Source organism: Manacus candei, unplaced genomic scaffold (assembly GCF_025592945.1).
Source record: "Manacus candei isolate 608988 ecotype Guabito, Panama unplaced genomic scaffold, ASM2559294v1 h1tg000113l, whole genome shotgun sequence".
Classification (NCBI taxonomy): Eukaryota; Metazoa; Chordata; class Aves; order Passeriformes; family Pipridae; genus Manacus; species Manacus candei.
In genome coordinates, this window is record NW_026138161.1 from 1,274,818 (window position 1) to 1,296,272 (window position 21,455).

At 42.6% G+C, this 21,455-nt stretch overlaps 1 protein-coding gene across 2 annotated transcripts in view; it reads left to right on the forward strand.

Moving 5' to 3' along the window:
- Nucleotides 1-2,130: 2,130 nt before the first annotated feature.
- Nucleotides 2,131-21,455, forward strand: part of SYT16 (synaptotagmin 16) — a 45,717-nt gene continuing 26,392 nt past the window's right edge. The window contains exon 1 of one of the 2 annotated variants that reach the window (XM_051769884.1): nt 2,131-2,613. In XM_051769884.1, coding sequence (XP_051625844.1) covers nt 2,148-2,613 — 466 coding nt within the window. In that variant the 5' untranslated portion in view covers nt 2,131-2,147. Of the gene's footprint in view, nt 2,704-21,455 lie in introns of both variants that reach the window. The other variant, XM_051769885.1, reaches the window with a different exon arrangement.

Consider the following 21,455-nt stretch of genomic DNA (forward strand, 5'->3'; position numbering starts at 1 on the left):
GCATGGTGCAGTCAGCCACAGCATCCAGGAGCAGTGGGATGGCTCTGTTGGACCAATTAGGTGTTAGCTCGTAAATCTAATAACAAGAGGAGCTAATTATTCCCTATGCAAATATCACAAGGCTATGTTCTGTTGATTTTTAGAACAGATCAGCACTTCATTTTAGCACCCATATGTTTTATCCGTGTTGGTTAGCTATCACTCCTGGATACCTGCATCCCTCTGAGGGCTACTATTGTCATGAGTCTTGCTCCTGAGATGGAGGCCGATTTCATTAGAAGTCAGAGATTCATTTGCTGTTGCCTGTAAATAAATGGCAGGTTAAAGATTTACCTAGTATCCAGTACTTACCCATCTGAGTTTATCTCCTTCCATGTCTGGGAGACCCCCACTGTCACAAGTAGTGACAAGAAGTCTCCTCTCAGTGGCTTCTCTGGTGCTGTGATTTACCAGTAGCAAATCTGCAGTGTGCTGAAAATGTGTTGTTGGGAGCATGTAATCTCTTTAGGTCCATGAGAAAATAAGTTGCACAAAGCAGAGTGGCTTTGCCAAGGGCAGGGTTGGAAAGAGGAGAGTCAGTGAAGGGAACAGCTCACCTGGGAGGTTGGGCTATGATACTGTCTGTTCCTTGCCAAAGATTTAATGCATGGCAGGGAGCTGTACCCAGGTCCCAGTGGCTGAGCCAGAGGCCGGCGGCTGACAGACAGATCCTGGAACAGCCTGTGCCCTGAGCACAGAGTTTGTAACAGCCATCAGCTTTTAAAATGGCTTTAGTAACCTACATTCATTCACTGCCCTTGTAAGGACTGTAATTCTTAGCACATGCTGAAGCTGCTAATAAACCTGTTAGAAGTGTCTGCAGCATAACTCAACTTCACTGAACAAAATTATTTGGCACAGGTGTTTTAAAAAGTAAAGTCTTATTAAGTCACTGATCTCATCTGTAAAAGAGCTGCTCACCAAACAAGGTGGGTTTTCCTTAGTCCTTGCTCCATTTCAAAATCCAAAATACTGGAATTCCCACTACATTTCTCTGGAGACCATTTCACAGGCAATACACATTGCTGCTGAGCTTGTTTTCTTGCAGCTTACATTGTATTTACCCTTTTATGATATGATTGCTTTTAGACCTATCGATTCAGCAAGACACTGGTATTACTTTTTGAAACTTCTTTTTGCTTCTTTTTGGTTGTCTCTTAGTCTAAAATCTGCAACTATTTAATTCTTTCTTCCTAAAGCCATCATCCTATTTGTAGGTTTCTCCTTCTTCTCAGAGTTCCTAAAAGAATATCTGTCTTGTGATAATGTGGGAAGATGTATGTCGGGCAAAAAGGCATGTTAACTTTCTGCAAGTTATGTTTTTATTTAGAGTTTAGATGAATTTTGAGAAAACATCTTATTGACATGACACCAGTGCTTTTGTTAACTTGCTTCTGTTCCCAGCCATTTCATACCTATAATATTCCACCTCCTCTGTTTTGTTTCTTTTTTTCACTTCTATGGAGGGTGAAACAACTCTGTGTTGTGTTGCTCTGTGGGCAGAGAGAGCTTTTTCAGAGCCTTTCTTCAGCAATGCATTTGAGATAGTTGTCTGCCATGGGCTGGTACTGTATCCTTTGGGCCTCTCGCTTTATTCACTCAAAACATAATTCTCCCCAAATTGTCCTCCCTTCAATTTTCTCACCTGGACAGGCTAATACTAAGGATGTGGTAGTAGTTGGGACCAGGATACTATTTGAGATTTTTGATTGCAGATTGTTTTGTACTTTTTTTTTTTTACCAGGTCTGTTGACAGCTGTAACCAGAATGTGTGCACTTCGAAAAGGTACTTGTGTTCCAATGTTCTGTGTTTTTATTTCTTTATAAGGTTTAGAAATTGAATAAAAGCCTTCCAGATCTCTGCAGGAATATATGTAATTTGTCCATCATTTCTGGATTTCTAGTGGTATTCTCAATGGGTAGAAGTGCTTTTTCCATTTTTCCCTCTCAGTTCTAGACATCTTACGTAGATAGTGTGTCGACAGGTGTTGATGGACAAGCAATTTACAGTAATCTCTTATGGTGCTTATTCTGTAGCTCCCTGAATTATAAGTGACATGCTGGCAAAGCTGAACAACTGATCACCAGATACTGGCATAGTATTAAACATGGCTTCTGAGGCTGCTCAGAATTTCCTTCAGCCACTGTCTTCTTGGATGTCTCAAATATATGAAGCTCTCCAACAAGCAGGAGACTCTATATCTGCTTCACTGCTGAATTTGAGTGGAGTGGGTCGTAAGTCAGAAGAAGAGAGGAAGCAGGACTTGGAGAATAATGGAGGAGTTTATGAGGATTATTCTGAGGAATCGGAGGATGAACAAGACCTGGACCTCTGGGATGAGGAATATTTATATCCTAGAGAAGATGGTTACATTGGGGGTCCTGATCTTGCTTCGCAAAACCTCCCTCATGGCTCTGACTTGGGTCCACAGAGGCCAAAACGGGTTAAAAATACCAGCACCTTGCCAGAGCACTGTGTTGAAAACACCAGGTCTTTGACAGCCAATGGATCTTACTGGACAAGTGAAGATCTCCAGCCACTTGATCGACTTCCTCCCATCGCTGAGGAAGAAGGTGAGCCCTCTATGAGGATGGGAGGTCATGAGCACAACCTCAGCTTGGGTGGCTCCTTAAAAAGTAATAATGACAAGGCAAGTTTTGCAGGTAAGCAGCCAGCATGCACCCTGACAGTATTACCCAGACCGTTCTTTTCCTGGTATTGATTTGATTTAGTTGCTAATCTGCTCATTATGTTCTGTGTTGTCTTTGTTTCCCCACAGCTAAAATAAAACTCCCCAAATCCCAAAGAAAAATCTAACCTTTCCAGTTCTTCTCTCATTCGTGAGACTAATTTCATTGAAGTAAGTGGAAATCTCCAGGGTGAAAGGCTGTGTATTAGAAGGCAATCAGGCCCTGTTGCTGCAGCAAGGAGTGTTTTGCTCCCCCCCGTTTAGTTTCTTGTAGAAGGACCCTTCAAAGGGAATGTTTAGCCTTAAGCCTTTGCTTTGAGAACCATCTGCCTTTGCGTCATTGCTATTAAAGATATATATAATCTCAAACCTTGTTTCTTTGTGCCAGCAATCTCAAGATGTTACTGTGCCATGTGCTGTGAAATGCTGTACTAAAAAACCAGACATATCTCATGATTTTATGGATGAAAGGCTCCCAAATCGCTTTCCTCCCCTCCCACCACCCCCACAGGCTTTTCAAATAAGACTGAAGAGGACAGCAGGCAGGAGATTATGGAAAGGAGAACTGAGTTTCATATTTTCAGTTTAAAATAGGCCTAACTATGACTTCTGATCATTAAGTGACAGGAACAGCTTTTCAGACGATGGTGTTCAGGGCTGAGTTCAGCCTTGTGACTTGTACTCCCTCTGTATCACCATTAGTGATGCTGAAAGTTTCCTGAGTCACAGAGGTCCGATGGAGATTTATGTCCTGACTACACACAGGAAAGCTGCAGTCCTGCTGGCACCATCCTTGGGTCTTGCTGGGATAAAGTTGCTCTTTACAAACATCCCAGGAATGGGGATAAGGGAGAAAAGGGGAGTGGGGGGACTGGGTCTGCAATATGGAGCTGATGAAGAACTTGACTCACTGAGAATTTTCAGAATTTGGCTTCAAATATCTAAATTATCTTTTTTTTTTTTTTTTTTTTTTTTTTTTTTTAAGCAGGCAGTAGATGCTCTTGAAAATGTGTGTTTTATTATGACCAGGAGCTTTTCGTCACTCTTGGCTTCTAGGAAAGTCTTACATATTTAGCCTTTTCTATGCAGACTGTGGAAGATCAGCCTGTTTGTTTTTGAATTTAATAGGAATATCAGACTGAGAGGGTATAAACCTTGACAGTGTTCTTTAATGAATGTTAAAATTAACTCTTTTCTTTATTACTATTTCTCACAATGTTATGGCCATGGAGTAAATAATTAAAAAGAGCTTTTGGTCTTGTTGTTCTGTCTCCCGAACTGGGACTGCTTGTTTAATATTCCAAATGAACCATTGCCAGTTCTCAGGTTAAGTACCTCGGAGCTGTATCTCTTGGAGTCCAACCCCTACCTTCTGGTATCCTTATACATCTCCTGTCTGATATCCTACCCCAGGGTTTGTTCATAGGGATCGAGTCAATGCTGCTGCAGGGCTGGATTTACTGTGTGTGCTTGGATTATGTGCCTAGTGTGTGCACAGAAGTCATGGAGCAGGGCAAATAGTGTCCTTTCAGGCAATGCTGGGGCCAGGGATAATCTTGACAAGTGCTATCCCGGGCATACCTTCCTCCTGCAGAGTCTGTACACCCTCAAGAGGGGCTGTTAGAGCAATTCACAGCAAATCCTGGGGCTCAACCAGGTGCCAAATGCATCATTCCAGTGGTAGCCTCCATATCTTTGTCCTGTCTCTGGACTACTGATAGTGGATGGGAGGAAAGGAGGTGAGCTCTTGGGGAAATGGGAGCCAGGAATGGGCTGCTGTCACTGTCAGAGCTGCTTATCAACTGCAGGCTTGTCTGCAGGGACATCTGAGAAGGGGGGTCCTTAGGAGTGTGTGATGGACTAGATGAAGTTTCCTGGTGAGAGAGATTTAGAGTGACAGACACATGCCAGAGTAACCCATCACTGCAGCTAAAGGGGAGGGCCGCCCTGGACCTCTCTCCCAGCTGAGAGCAGGTACTGATCGAGTTGCTGTTGGAGTCCCTCTAAATACCTATTGGCTTTCCTTCTCAGTAAGCTCTCTGGAGCCATTGTGGACTGGAAGGCTGGCCTTTCAGAGCTCCCCAGCACCTACCTTGCTGCTTTCTAGAGCTCTCTGCTTCCACATGGAGCATTGCATAGCTCCATTAGGGAGCATTGCATAGCTTTTTACACCAGAAGGGACATCATTCCAAATGCTCTGAAATAGGCTTTAATCTTTTAATCTCTGCCATGCACTGCACAAAGCACCATCCAATGGTTTTAATACTTCATAGTCATAAAGTTGGTTGTTTGAGGGTTAGAGGGCTGGCAACTGATGCTTTTTTTTTTTTTCAGAACTAAGTTGTATAATGGGAGAGAAAGTGCTGAACTGTGATTTGAAAATGTCTTCCACAAACTCTTTGATGTGAAAGAACTCGTTTTGCTCTTCTAAGTGAACTTTCACTTCCAAAACACACATGCTCTTTATATTATATTTTTCAACTCTTTATTTCCTCTTTTCCCTTTAGATTCATTCTCTAACATCAAGAGTGTGAACTCTTCTGATGGTAACCTAGACATGCAGAGAGACTGTAATACCCTGGCAACTTAAAATTTCAGTCATGGATTAAAATGATCAAGAGAAGATATTTGAGGTATCCTTATTTCTGTTAGCTTTGTTACCTAACCCTGAGTGACAATGTAAGCAAGTGTGTGGACTTGCTGACATTCAGCAAAGCCACTTAGTAGCATCAGAATGAGCTTTGAACATTTTCCCTTTCATTTGGTGGTTCCCCCCTTCATTTCTGCAAAATACATGTTTCTTGTTTATCCTTATATTCTTTTCAGAACATTGCATCTTGACTTTATTTCACTTAATGTACCACATTTCTCTCCACAATAGAATATTTTAAAGCTAAATTGGCACAAAACAGTAGCAAAACTGAATGCTTTTTGTTGCCATGGAAATATTTCTGGGCACTTACTGAAGACCTGGTTGCCAATAGTAATGTAACAGAGAAAATAGATATGCTTCATTTAGCAGCCACTGGTGATTAAAGAGCCACAGAAACTTGTTACAAGGTCATTCCAATATATAGTTTATTGGGTTTAGGGAAAAAAACCCCACAGCTCTAGATGAGAATAATTTTCTTTTAAAAGAGATGCAAACCAAAATCCAATAGATGTTCCCTTCTGTTAAACTGACAGCATACTTCTGAGATGAAATAAAATAAAGTTGTAGCTAAAAACCGTCATTACCCCTTCTCCTTTTTACCAAATATGTTTTTGATCATATTTTTGCCTCCCAGGAAATGTTTCCTAACTCCCAGAGTAGATTTTCTTAGGCTCTAAAGCAGCGTGCACATTGTTGAAAACCATTTTTAGTCTTAGGGATTTAATAAAGTGTTTGAGCAATGAAATTTTTGGGTTCTTGAGTAAAACTTCTGTCAGACACTGTGAGGCATGCTAATCACAGGGTGCAGGTTTGGCTGCTGCTGAGCCCTGGTCTGTAATTAAATGATGTTAGTAAAGTTGTAGCAAGGTTTCCAACAAACGCAGGAAAAGTTTTTACCTTTGGGTGCTTTTGATTCACAGCTTATTAATGAAGGGAGTTCAGGAAATATTGCAATGCCAGGTGTTTGTTTTAAGAAGTTAGTGATGGGAAGGCAGTGCATGCAGATCCCTGCCACCACTTGCAAATAGTGTAGTTCTGAATTTTAAAAATACAGATGAACTTGCTCTTGCAGACCCGTGTCCGTTGTCTGACCTCTGTGTTTCTGATAAACTGTCTCACGTTGCAGAGCAGAGAGAGACCAGCCTTTGCATCCCCCTGTGGCTTAAAACCTGCTGCTCAGCTGACTGGGGGTGGCTGGCAAGAGTGTGGCTGCCAAATCCATCATTTCACATTTGGCTTAAAAATTGAGAGAAAAAAAAAAAAAAGCACAACAGCAGAGCAATAAACCACATCAAAAAGTAGTGCACTGCAAGTAGAGGGGTAGATGTGGCCAGTCCATCCTCTTCCCAGCATGAATCTATAGGGAAAAAACCAGTAATAATAAGAAAGGTGAAGAACAGCACTACCCGTGCCATGAAAGAAATGGATTTAGCCCACTTCTTCCTCAGGGCCTATGTCCTTTGCAAAGAAAAAGCCAAAGTGACCAATAAGTTAGGAATTTCAGCAGACACTGCCCTGAAGAGGCATGGGGACAGACACAGCAGCAGAGCTGAGTTTTCTGAATCAGAGCTGAACTATTTTTGCCTAGCAAGTTCTGTGATGGAAGAGTCTCCCGAGCTGTCTGACACTGTGTTCATAAACACTGGTGTAATATATAGGTGAGCACGACACTTCAGCTGCAAGAAGTCCTTGGAGATTTTCCCCCATCAACTAGACAATCTCAATGCTAGCCAAAGATGACATTTTAGTTGCACTAAAATAATTTTTGTGACCTTGGAATGCTAAGAAGTCTGACATCCTAATAGGAATCTTGCCTAGATGGGTGGATAGTGCTCCTCAATACATGTACAAGGAGAGGCCCTAGGAGTTTTTAAAACTAGAAAGCACTATTGCATCTAGTTACTTTGGCCTCCAGCTTCACAGGGGTCATTGATTTTTGCCACTAATTGCTGTGGTAAAGGAAATTATTCTTTCTGCTCTATATGAACACTCCTGACCTCAGTAAATGACTTTTCCATGGGGGCAGGAAATCCTAGGCAAGAAGTGAATTTTCATTAGGTCCTATAAACCCATATAGCAAAATATACCCGCAACAAAAAGATACTGATTATGTGATAAATTAAATTTCTGCTTGAACTTGAGACTAAAATAGGTGGATGGCCAATCTCCATGTAAAGAAGTGAAATGTTTATGGATTTTATCACCTGTCTGGGTATGGAGCCAGCCAGTGTTCTAGCCAGAATGTAGCCCTATAAAAATCAGTGCCTGTACTCCAAGCAGGACACTTAAAGAGGCTCCACTGAGTCAATAGCACCACAAGGAGTGAGTGAAGGAAGGCAAAGGCAGACAGTGGAGAAAAAAAAAACTTCACGGAAAATACTCCTGGCAGCTCGAGTGGGGTGAAGCACAAATGTGACTGGGGACATGCATCTGGTCTCTGAAGAATGCAGTACAAGTCTGCAGCTTTATGAAGTGAAGTGCAGACGTGAGTTTGCATTGAATGCCTTCTCTCTGGGAAATTCAGAACCACTCAAAGTGTTTGTGCACAGACTTCTGTCCTTGTGAAGGTGGTACAGTGTTCCTATTTATATTTGAAGTACTCCTTTGCCGTTCTGTCTCTTCAGTGTTTCAAAGTATAAGGGATCTTCATCCATGACACCAGAAGTGAGTGGTGATGAGACTACACAACAGCCCTGAAAGGAGGGTGGGTTGCAGTGTGTCAGCTTTACAGCTGGGGAAACGAAGCCAAAGAGTGGTTCAAACCACAAATTTTCAAAGATGGTACTATTGCCAGCTCTGTCTCGGGCCTGTCAGCATTGCTGTTCATCCTCAGTCAGGGATTTTGGACACAGTACTTTTGTCAGCCTACAGTAGATCAGTAGCATGGGCTTTCACCAAGTTCCTTGCTTGGTGGGCAGAGGTTCCTCTTGCCTGTCTCCCTAGGGGCATGAGAAGGGATGATCTGTTCAGGAGTACTTGTCATCTCCTCTTGTCATCTAGAAGGTTGCATAAGCTGTATGGAGAAGGATGTATTTGGGAGGATGAAATGGATTTTGCTGTTCAGAGCAGTTACAGAACAAATTGTGTGTGAGCGTGTGTGTTTGTGCATGTATTTTCTGATCCACTCTTGCTAAGTGACATCCTCTTCCCACTCCCCATATGGCAGTTGCGACTCTATCTTCCTCTGGGAAGGTTGTTTAGGACTCAAGAGGCTTCATTTACCAATAAACAGCATCTTGGCAGCATCTGGGAAATGCTGCCTCTCTCCTAGAAACCCTACCTCCTCACCTTCCATCTCCTACTACAGACGAGGCAGGTGTGAATGATCTCATTGTGTTGTGGTGAAGGTTACGTGCAGGCATACTAGCAGCATTCTGTGCAGAGCTGGGACATAGTATTTCTGTGTGCTGATACAAACAGTAGTACTGATTGTCTTTTTTTTTTTTTTTTTTTGATGTGTGTGTGGGGGTTTTTTTTGCATTGCAGTTGTTGCTAGTTTGGCCTGCATGTGCTTAGTGAAAGCGTGGATAATTCATCTCCCGTTCCCTCCTGACCTCTTTGCATTGCTTAACAGCACAAAAGCCACTAATGTAAGCTTAGATGAAACAGGATCACTCTGCCAAAAGGTGAGGTGGTGTCGACCTCCACTTCTTGCCAGATTGGAATGTGGATATGACTTTCTTGTGCCCAGTTAATCTTTGGCTGTTGTGAGGGCCTGGTGGTAGCAGCCATCATTTTGTGTGGCCTCATAGGCTCCTGAAATAGGTTTAGTAACCCAGGGGGAAGACTGCAATGAAAGAAAAGCAGTCATGGAGGTAAAACTGTGTAGTTTTAAAGACAGTGGATGTTCTTGTTGGGCTGTGGGGGCCTTCCAGGTAATGAGGAAGGTGTGTTTGGACTGTACCTCTGCAGATGCTTATTTGTGTGATTCTCATGCAGTTTTCACAGATTTATTTAGGGAGGCTTCATCAGTACCTATTTGTGGACCAACATGAATGACTTTCGTTGAATCTTAGGTCAGTCTATAGCAAAATCTGTAGAAAATCCCTTCTAATGAAAATAGATCTCATGGCATCATTGCCCTGCCTAAAAGTTCCCTAATGTCCAGGCAGGTGCTCCCCTATCTAGAGAGCTCAGTACCCATGTGAGATAAAGCATCCCTGGAGAGACTCATTGGACTGTGCCTGAGGATTTGCCCCACCCCAAGCTGAGCACTTGGAGGCATTTCTCTCCTCAGGCTGGGAGAGATTCAAGCCCATACTGTCTATACAGTAGCAGCATAATCTGTGTGGGAGTATTTTCCAGCAAATAGTATGAGAGTGGTGATGCCGCTGACGAGAAAGCCCCGAATTTGGATTAATGAGAGCACTGAGGTTTACTGAAACTCCGTGTTGCAGGGTCAGTTTTGGGGTCTAGACTTATTGCCATAAATAATGTAGCTATAAAACCCTTTGGCCTGAGTTTTACAATTGCCAGTAACTGATGTAAAACTGCAGCTGAGATACAATGTCCTTCCCCTATCACACAGTAGCGTTGCTTCCCATGCCTGGCCCCATGAACAAGCCACTGTGTGGTGAACTGGACCAGCCCGTTCCTTCAGCCAAGAGTTACCAAGCCTTCCCTATTACTTTTGAATCAGGTGAGTTTGCCCTATGATTGCTAAAACTGAAACAAGAGGAAGAGGGGAAGGGGAAGCAGGACAGGGTTGTCCCTTTTGGATGACTGCCTTGGTCCTGAAGGCATCTGAGTCTTGTTGCACCACATCCTCACCCTCTGCTGCTCCCAAAGTTGGTGATTTTCCCAGGAGTGCTGTGGTATCAGAGGTGTTACAGTAGTGGTAAAGGGGAACTGTGGTGAATCAACCCTCTGGCAGCAAACAAAGTTTCAAGTAGAAAAATCAGTGGGAAAATAAATGTCTGCTTTGTTGCAATGCAGTTGTTATCTGTAGCAAATCCAAACAAATATCCCTTCGAGGGAGTTCATTTCCACCCTGTTAGTCAACCAGCAAAGGCTTGTGGGTGTGAAGCTGGTGGTTGGGTGCTATGAATGGTATGTGCATACGCTGAGTCTCACAGGTTGTGAGTGTGGAGTAGTGAAACAGCTTTGCAGAGGAACAAGACTCAGTGACCTGTGTTTCCTAAACGTTTCCTTGGCCAGTTTGATTCCTGCTAGATGAAAGGACCTAGTGCCCATTCAGAGAAACTTCCTTAAATGTATTGGAGGAAGCTTACAAAATGACTCCCTTGCATTATAAGAAGTCAAGTAAACAAATAGAAGAGGTGATGGATGGGGAACCTGAAAAGATTCAACCCATTGTGGTGCAAAAGCTGCCTGGAAAACTGTCATAAAAATAATATTGATAAAAGTCAAAGTTATTTCTTTTGTTGGAAAGAAAGGACAGTGTTTTCTACTTCATCAGCCATTGGCATCCAGCAGTTTGTTTAGTTTCCAAGTCCATGAGCATTTACAGCCCCACACCCCAGAGCACACACAGCTACACCTGTGCCCTGCAGTGTCCCCGGTGTAGACGTGACATCTGCTGACAGAAGGTGCTTTTCTGCCTCTGCAGCTGCATGTTTTCTACAAACAACCCAACCTGTGCTGTCAAAGAGGTGTAGGCTGACTCATGGATGTAACTGCATCCACACCAGGGGGTTTCCTGGCTTAGCTGTGTCTCCTATAGTGTGTAATCTCTTTTTTCTTCCACTTCTCCACAAATCCTGCGCCTGTGCTAATAGAACCTAGTAGCATAAATGAAGCCTGACTCATACTTACTCCACATGTAAAATGTAAAGTAGGTGATTGGGAATATCAGGGACAATTGTGGTTCAGCCTCCTGGCTGCCATTTCCTATAGCCACAGAAGAACCTTAGACAGCACAGTGAGAATCAGTTTGAAGTTGAATCCCATGTGCCTATTTTTGAAGTCCAAATTTGGAAGAAGGAAGAAAACAACAGGAAAATATGCTGGTTTTCATGCTGTTTTCTGTGGGCAGTTCTCTATTTCTTTGCACAGCAGTGCACAGAATTGGAGCGTGTTGCTCTGACTGGTGTGTTGTTCCGCTATAGAGGTGCTTGATGGTCAGAGAGAAATAATGTCTTCTTCTTTCTGATTCCTCTCTGACTTTTTTGTTGTTTTGCTCTTTTTTTTTTTTTAATTATTTTTGTTGGAAATATCCCCTGGTTTGAAGGCTTCCGAGTTGTGATTCTCTCTGCCTGCATTGCATGCAAACACCTGAATGCATTTGCCTCAAAGGGCTTCCCAGTTGGTTTGGTCATGGGGTGAAGACAAATGAAGAGGTGTTGCAGAAAGCAGGGCACTGTTAGTTTGACACTCAGCAGAGAGGGGCAAACCTCACCTGTAACACTGGACACCAAATGGTTCCCTAGTTGTTATACTTAGCAGGAAGGGACAAAAACACATAGTGGTGGGTGCAAGGAGAAAGCTCATCTGAAGACTGTCTTCTCCTTGTTAATAAATAATCGGTAGGTTTTAATCAGTGGTGCCTGGTCACTGTGCTCAGTCTCTTTGGCCATAATGGCATGTATAGAGGCATGGTCTACTCCATAAATTTTAAATAAATTTGGAGTCTAGGGGAATGGTTTGGATTGGGTGCTCTCCTCAGTCAAGCCTGTAAATCAGGTAGTTGCATTACTTCGTTCTTCAGTTTGGACTCCCAGTTCACGTGGCTGTGACAGCAAGAGCAAGAAAAGAAGACTCCAAACTGATGACAACTACAGAGCTATAGTTGCACAGGAATTGGTGGGAGCAACTCCACTTGTGTTGCTGCATGTTCCCTATACAAAATGTTCCTTCTTTTTCTGAGAAGCTTTAACAAATCCCTAGTTTGTGGCAGACCTTTCCAGTTTTCCAGAAGGAAAGCCCTTTTCTTTCTTCGTGCGGTTCTGGGTTTTGCTGAGGTGGGAGCTGTGGCAGATCACTTTTTCTCTCTGTCATCCTGATAATGAAAATTTTAAGGCCAGGCCTGTGTGACTGTTTCTCAAACAGGAAAGAACATGGCAACGAGTGCTCCTGGGATGCCCTGAGTGTATGCATTATGCATAGATGCACTGATATTGTCTGGTTATGTGATCAAATACGTTTCTTTTGTACAGTATTTCTGTTTCCTTCAGGGCTTGGTGATGTTCCCATTGAAACTCTCACTGACTTCCGTAGAGCAGAATCAAAACCTTTTAGACCGAAGTGGACACACAAGGGCAGAGTTAAATGTATAGGAAAAACAGAAATTTGGCATTTGCACAGTTTTCATTGTTCAGACAAAATGACTGTTGTTTGTTGCTGTTTTGTTTTGTTTTTTTTTTTTTTTTTTTTTTTTACCACACAGGCACACAGGATGTATGCAGTACATCTATACTTCACACCTACACTATGTATTTTATTCAGTAATTTTTTTCCTTAGGTAAGCTTGGAGCAAATGATAAGTTATTCTTTTTACTTGGAACACTGTAGAGAAATCTTGAATTATTTATTTCATGCATTTTAGCTTAGTGTATCTGGATGCCTGTAAGCTAACTTTGTAACTGCTTGGGTGTTTGAAATTTCTGAATAAATAGTGGTAGTTTGAAATACCTTACCAGAAAAAGAGGTCACCCTCCTTCCTCCCCCACTGTCTCCTCTGGGGGGAAAAAAAATAATCCCACATGCCTCCTTATGAGCAGTGGGAAGTTGATTTATAAAACAGATGCTGCATAGAAGTAATTGAGTTGAAGTTGCTAGAAATATGTATATGCTACACAACATCTGCAGATCTCAAGATGTATTCATTATCTTTCCAGAATTTAGATCATAATTATGGGTCCTTTATTTAAGTTTCCATGGTGATATAGAAAATGTTTCCCCCTTGTCCTTTGCTAATCAGGACACTTGTGTATTTGAATGGTGATCGTTTTCCTCTCCCCTGGGTAAAGTTACTTTTATTAATACAGAGATATTAAGTTGACAAGGAGCTGTCTGCTGCTCAGGCACCGAATCAGTAGCAGACGTATCAAGGATTTGCTACAGATTCCCCAGTGCCACTGTTTAATTAGCCTGGATGCTTCCAAATGTTTGTGAGAAATAGCAGCCACTGTCATAACATGTGATGCAGACGTGCTTTGGGGATTGGTGAAGTTGAAGTCAAAGTCAAGCAGCCAATAATATATCAAACCAGGCCAAGCTCCTCTACTCCATCCCTTCACCCTTACCTGCCTGTCCTAGGGAAAGGCCTCTGCTGTGTCTTGCAGGGAGTTGCAATCAGGTCAGTGAGCAGTCCAAGGGTGCTGTATCCATGTGGCCTTTCCAAAATTTCCTATAATACTCAAAATTGTACATCATGTTAAGGCACATTTATTTAACTATACAGCCTTGTGCCCATGGACCCAGGATTTTAATGCTACAGTTGTTTTAGAAAATGGTGAAAGATGTGATTTAATTACTAAAGATGCTATTTTACTCAGGATTTTTGCCAAGCTGTTTAAGTGAAAAGTGGACTTTAATTTAAACTAGAATAATTTTTATTTTTTTTTATCTTAACCACCCAAAAGATGCACATATAAATAGAACTTAACCGCTTTTGCCAGGCATTTAAATAAGTTTTGTAGAGCTTGCACGAGCCTCAGGTAGTGAAATGCACGTAGTTGGCTGAAAAGGAATGCTCAGTTTTATGTGCTTTGATTATTTGAATAGATCATAGCACATTTAGGCCACGGGGTTGTTACACCTTGAAATAACTTTTATTTAAGAAAATTTCAAAGAAGCTTATTTTTAACAACCTACATAAAAATAATCATTTTTTATGGTAGCTGTACACTGACCATTTACAAACTAATGTCTAAAACGTTTTTCCTTTCTATCAGAATAGGAACACTTAGCTTTTTCCTTCAATTGAGGACAATTTCCTAGAAGGAACAGTAGGCTTATTGTCAGAATGGCAAACCAGACCAGAGGGTCTGATGTACCAGCCTGGTGCTAGGAGAGGTTGGCTTTGGTGCTCCCAGCATCCTTGCTCTGTCCTCTCTGCCCAGGGAGTGCTGTCCTCTGTGCAGCAGCAGGAATATTTGTGGAGCTGTGACAGCATTTGTCATTAAGTTCATGCTGCAGATTTTTAACAGACCCAGCGCAGTGTGTAAAACCAGGATCCAGTTTCCCCACCCGTAGCTGTGTGGTTGATGTGAGGTTCGAGGTGGAAAAAGGCGCTTTCCCTCCCAAACCAGGCAGTGTCCCTGACACAGGTGCCCTCCACCCCTTTGCCTGCAGCGCCCGTTTGTTCAGCTGCTGGGGTTTGCCGTGGTGATTATCAAAGCGGGTCTTGGCAACCATATCCTACACTCCATGCTCCAGAGCAAGCGGTGGCCTGACCACACTTGACAGCTGGTTTGTTAACTCACATGCCCACAAACATGACAAACACCCCACTGCTCCCTTCCCCATGCGTTGGTGGGTCAAAATGTCCTGCTGTTGTGCGTCCCTGATGCTGCTGGCAGGGAGATCAGCAAAATGCCTCTGTGTTTCCATCCTGACAGAGCAAGGCCAAGTGTATATATAGTAAGCACTGAACCCTCCTTCCCCCATCTGGCGGGTATTCACACACTAATGAGGGTACAGTCATCTCCTATGCAGAGCACGTGTTGGCAGCAGGAGGGGAAGGGCATCACAGGGACGTGCTCAAATGCGTATCTTCACTTTTAAAGGTTATAATTTACATTGGTCTCCCGAGTTCGTCTGCTGCTGGCAGATGGAGTCGGCGGTGCCTGTTAGCCACGTGCCATATTTGTGTGTTCGTGGTACTACCCTGAGCAGGTTACATCTGAGCTGCTTTTTCTGTGTGAAAGAAGTTTCACTCTCCACCTTAGCAGGAGCTGCAAGGGAATGGAAGCGTGGAAAAGTTTTCAAGTCCTTTGCTTGCTACTTTGTCTTTGCACGTGCCAGTTGTTTTACAAGTGGTTTTCTGTGTGTTGTGTCTTTGTGTTTGTGTGTATCTTCATTCATTAAAAAGAAAAATATAGTTTAACATACCGAGTTGGGGGACGTCTAATAATATGTACACAATATGACATTCACAGACTTTCCAGAGGTTTCAAGAAGTAGCTGATTCTCAGGTTCATTCCACAAACCTCCCTAAGAGTTTGGTCCCCTTTTTCTCCCCAGAAAGTTCACCTAAGAGCCAAAAGTCTGCCACGTCCTCTGGCTTCTTGGCCGAGGGCAGCAGACTGTCTGAAGCCCGAGTTGTGTTTTTCTCCCAGTGACCAGTTACGGGGAGGATGAAGAACAGTCAGCATCTTCAGGCAACAACGACGAGGTGATTAAGCAGTTTGAGTTCTCTGTGTCATGCTCACAAAGTTTTCTATCAGAACTATCTGAAAAAGCAACACCAGCAGGAGTGGAGCGTAGACCCAAGTTCAGGCACTTGCCCTCCAGCCACAAGGAGAACAGTACAGAGGTACCTGAATGCAAAGGAATTGTTTGCATGAAAAAGGCTGAAGAACCTGGACTCTAGGATCTGTAGCCTCAACACAGGGAGGTTCTTTTCTTGCAGAGAACAAGTCCTGGTTCTTGCTTTCTCTCTTACTAAACTTGGTTTCCCGATTGGAAATCTGCAGCTAAAATACTTAGAGGGAAGAGTCTGAATCAAAGACTTGCTGAAGTCCATGAAGATCTTTCCATTAATTGTATACAGTTATCAAATTCTGTCTCCTTAACCCACAGGGATTTTCATGGATTTTTACTGGAAATTTTACCAGAGTAAAGACTGCAGGACTTGGTTCTAATTATTTTTCATCTATACCACCATCTCTTTAGAAAGCTTTTTAGCAGAAGTTAAATGCCTCTTTTGTAACAACTTTACAAACACAAGGTGAACAGTGAATGAATTATGCTGTATAATTTGCCAGTGCATACGCCAAATGTCAGGCAATGACAGAAACTAAAAATTTATGGCACAGAAGGGAGGAGTTTTATGATCTTCCATGGATTAATGTAATGACTCTTTTATACAAACAGAGATGAAATGCATTTAAAAACATAGCCATTTAGAAAATTGGCCTCAACATTCTAAAATCTGGAGAAGTTCATTAGAGGGAAGGGCCATGAAAGTGCCCTTTGTTCTTATTTCCATAGAATGTTTTAATTTTGAATTATAATTGCTTGATTTTAATGCACCCTCGACTTGGAGTGATCATTTGAAGATACGTCTCTCCATCAAACTCTTCCTCTGCAGGGTTGCTCTTACATTTCTTTTTGGAAGTAATATTAATACTGGTTAAATAGCTGTTCAGAAACTCGATGAAACCAGGTGTTAAAGCCTGCTTTCACTGAGAAATTTGGTACTCTCTCCCATTCCTCACTAAGCTCAAGATTACAGACAAATGCCTATAAACTAATCCTTAGGTGTGCCAAGTCACTCTCAAATCCAGAGAGGCTTCTAAGCATGTAGAGCTGCTGTTACTGCGTGTAGAGTGATATGTGCACACACCTACAGCTCCTGATATGAGACCTTTCTTTGGGAGAAAAGTGGTTGGGGTAAATCCTAGATAACCCCACATCCTGCTGCCCTCCAGTTACTGATCTGATAACTTCATATGTGTGAGAGTCCATGTTGCCCCCTGGCTGGTGCTGTGATCACAAAACATAAAGACTTGTGGGAGTAAAGCCATCATTGTGCCCCAAGGGTGTATCAAACACCCTCCCAGCGGAGCAGATTGTCTGGCCTGTCTGGGGTTGGAGGGATGAAGGATCTTTGGAAAGTGCTGAGTCCAGACTGGGATCATGGCATATTCAGACTCTGCCTGAGACTTCTCTTCTCCTCATATTCTTTTAACAGACCTTTTAGACGTATTGCTGGCAGTTTTAATTTCTTACAGAAGCAGAAATCTATAACAAACTTAGGAACAGAGTGAAGTTGAGCATCTTGTAGAGCCCTGAATAGCTTCTCTCCCACTCAGCCCTGACATACGGCAAAGTCTTCTCACATCATGTTCTTACAGGAGATTTTCCTTGACCCTCTGTGTCTGTTATTGATGTCGTGACAGTCTGCACTTTGGTCTCATTTGCCTTTAACTTTTCACCTGTTAAAAAAAAAATCTTTGTAGTAACCTGAATAGATGTTGGAAAGAGGAGTGCACGCTGCAGGAAGGAAGTGTTTGGAGGATGCTCTGGGGAGATGAACGGCGTGAATGCCAGCTCTGCCCACAGCCTCTCTGCAAATCACCCTGTTAATAAAGAGCCTATTTTAGTTCTGGAAACATGGAGTCTTCTCAGGCTATTACCCAGCGTGTGGTAAATTAAACAATCTTGGCCTGATTGCATAATGTCACTTGAAATTTAAGATCCTTTTTCTCTTTAACCCCTAAAATTTACAAGCCATTTTTGTTTAGATTTATTGTAATTAGATAATGATTCTACTCCTTCGAGGCTCTTCTAGGAAGTTTTTTAGCACTTTAATGGTGGCTCATCTCAAAATAACCAGGAGCAGGAGCACTGCTTGGTCTCCCTGCATAGGGTTTGTTTTGTCTCAGTGCAAGGGGGCACCTGGTGCAAAGGGTACTGCAGTCATTTGGAACTGGGGCTGTAGCAGGGACCAGGCAAGAGGACTTCTGCTGTATGAGGACAAATATGCCTCAGTCTCACTAATTTGTATCTCTGCTGCTGTTACTGTCTTTTAGGAAGTGAAGGGTTGAAGCTGGGAGCTAGGAGTACTTCAAGTACAGAAGTACCTAGATCCATATTGAAATCCTTTTCTCCTCTGGACCATATTTAAACAAGTTCTTACCTTTCATCATGAGTTTTTCTTTCGCTTTGGAAAATCACAAAGAAAAGACATACTTTTCTTTTTTTCTGTGTGTGTGAAAGGACAGGATTTCCCAAGATTTCACAGAGAAACATGGCCTCGGTCAGCACAGGTAATAGGGACACATAAGCTCTTCATGTGTTTCTTGTTGGTCAATGACCTATGTGGTGTCAATTTAGTAAGATCTACCAGGCTCTGTATTTTAGCTCTGGCAGTGTGTTTTAGGAAGTGATGAGACCTCTCAGGACATTTCCTTGGCACACTGTAATCCTTCATAAAACTGAGAGATTGTGTGTCATTTAAAAAAAAGAAAGATACTGTAGATTAGCCAGAACATTTACCTGCCAATGTGAGGGTGGACTTCACAGTATTTTCTAGCCTGATTTTCAGTGTTTGATGTGCCAGTATGTCCCTCTGTCTTTGGAGATATCCCAGTTCCTGTTACAGCTTGATTAGGAGGCGACGCTCATTCTTTCATCTGACAAAAGTCACAGTTTCTTCACGGCCAGTTCTGCAACCTTAAATACAGACTTTTCTGATTTATTGGTAATTTCTGTTCCCCAGTCATTCCCCTTGCTCCTTCCTTGTGGACACATATGACACGACAGGGAAAGTTTGGGGGACCGGATTCTTAAGAAAAGTCACACTCTTCTGATGTACAGTACTATCTGCCCTTGATCTTAGAACTGGCTGCTATTCTCTATGGGGACTCTTGGCTAATTAAAGTTCAGATGGTTAGATAATGCTGTCTCAACCTATATCCCTGATGCTGTGCTGTTTATTCATGTCAGGTATTCATAAGACAGTTGACATTTTCTTCCTTAAAGATCTCTCAGGTAAATTACAGGCATTTTACTGCTCTGACCTTTTCCTTTACAGGAAGAACTTTTGTTTTCACCGTTTATTTTGTGAATATAATGTTAGAACGGATGTAATTGGAGAGGTGTAGTTGTTCTAGCCTGTATAGTTGGGCTATTACCTGTAATGATCCTCTAATACTGGTATTTATACGTGATTATCTCTTACCAAATTACTTTAAATTTAAAGAAAAAGCCAGACTACTTCTCTGAATGGTTTTGGTGAATCACCTTTTCCCTTCCTTTCCCTGAATACTACATTTGCTTTCCTAACACATTCATTTTGCATTTTGTGCCTGAGTCTTAGGAAGATGGCTTGCTCTATTAATATATTTCTGGAGTTCTCCTGTTATGAATAGACTTTTATGGCTTTAATGTAGTTTTTGAAAATTCCTCTATTATTGATCTAGATATTATCCCAGCAGGAGTCAAACCCACAAGACAATTGTGTGAGGATAATTTCTTACTACAGAAGCATTTTATTCTGAAAGCCTGCTGTGTGGTGTGTGCTTTGATGGATGACCCACTGTTTAAAATGTGTGTTAGGCATTGGCTTGCTAATTAAATGCCTTAAGGAGCGCTGGTATCCATTCAGTCTCAGTAAATGTGTGGAATTTCTGTTCTTTTATTTCTTGCTTACGCTCTTTCTGTTTACTTCTTTCTGTTTTCTGACTTTGTAGAGAAGAATAGCAAAAAGTCAAATTACTTTCTACCCTCACTCAAGACTTTCAGCTTAGGGCAGAGGCAAAACAAAGAAGGCTTTTGGGCTCAGGACTAGGTCTGCCAGATGGGAGGATGAGGAGGAGAAGAAATAGGGTTTGCATTTCATAAGGGAGTGAGAAGAGCACTCACCCGGAATTTGAGAGAGATGAATTTGGATCCCTCTTTGCTCCTGAAGGACCATCTCCCATGAGGAAGAGGAGATAATTACAAAGCTGTGAGATGCTCTCATACTCCTCTGTTGAAGTGCTTGTGCTGGAAGCATTTACTGGGAGGGAGAGTGTGAGACCATTCATAGTGGAAGAAAGGGGATGAACTTATTCTCCTAATTTCTGAGCTGTTAAATTGAAAGGGCAACCAAGGAGAGGGGCAAGGACTTCTGTACACCTCCAGGAAATGTTTCCTGAGTATAATCCCCATTCCCCTTGTTGGATTTTGTGTGTGTGTGTGTGTGTGTAGCAGATATGCATTAGGAACACCACATTTGCTGCTAAGGCCAAACATAGAATTTGTTCTACTCAGAAAGATTTGGGTTTTTTGTTCTAGACAGAGGAATGCGTAGAGAATCATAAAATGGGTCAGGCCGAAAGGGATCTTTAAAGTTCGTTTAGTCCAATGCCCCTGCTGTGATCAGGGTGCTCAAAGTCCCATCCAACCTGGCCTTTAACACTTCCAGTGGTGGGTCATCTACAGCTTCTCCGGGCAACCTGTTCTAGCGGTCTCACCACCTCATAGTAAAGAATTTCTTCCTTATATCCGATCTCAATCTACCCTCTTTCAGTTTAAAACCATTACCCCCTTTCTTGTCACTACAGACTGTGGTAAAAAGTCTTTCTCCCTCTTTCTTATAAGTTCTTTCTAAGTATCAAAAAGCAGCAATGAGGTCTTCCTGATACTTTCTGTTGTCCAGGCTCTCTCAGCCTTTCTTCATACAAAAGGTGCATACAAAACCCCCTGACCATTTTCATGACCCTCCTATGGACCTGCTCTAACAGGTCCATGTTTTTCCTGTGGTGGGGACCCCAGAGCTGGACTCAGAACTCCAGGTGGGGTCTCATGAGAGTGGAGTAGAGGGGCAGTATCCCACTTCCTCAACCTGCTGGCCACAATGCTTTTGTTGCAGTCCAGAATGCAGTTGGCTTTTTGGTTCATCCATCAAATCCATATCTCTCTAATTTAGAGACAAGGATGTTGTGTAGGACCATCTCAAAAGCCTTAGAGAAGTCAAATTAGATGGCATCTGTTGCTCTTCCCTTATCCACCAATGCAGTCCCTCCATCACAGCAACCACCAGTTTGGTCAGGCAGGTTTGCCCTTTGTGAAGCCATATTGACTGTCACATTCCTGTCACATTTCTGTCACATTCCTGACATTCATGTGCATTGCCATATCTTCTGGGAAGATCTGTTCCACGATCTTTCTGGGCACAGAGGTGGGACTGACAGTTTGGTAGTTCCCAGGGTCCTCCTTGCTGCCCTTTCAAAGGATGGGTGTGAAGTTTGCCTTCCTTTGGTCACCAGGGACTTCACCTGACTCCTGTGACTTCTCAAATATGAAGGAGAGCAGCTTAGCAACTGCATTAGCCCATTCCTCAGGATCCTGGAATGTATGTCATCAGGTCCCATGGATTTGTGTTCAGGTCCCTCAGAAGGTCTCAAACCTGATCTTCTCCTAAGAAGGGTGGGGCTTCATTCCTCCAGTCCCTGCCTTGA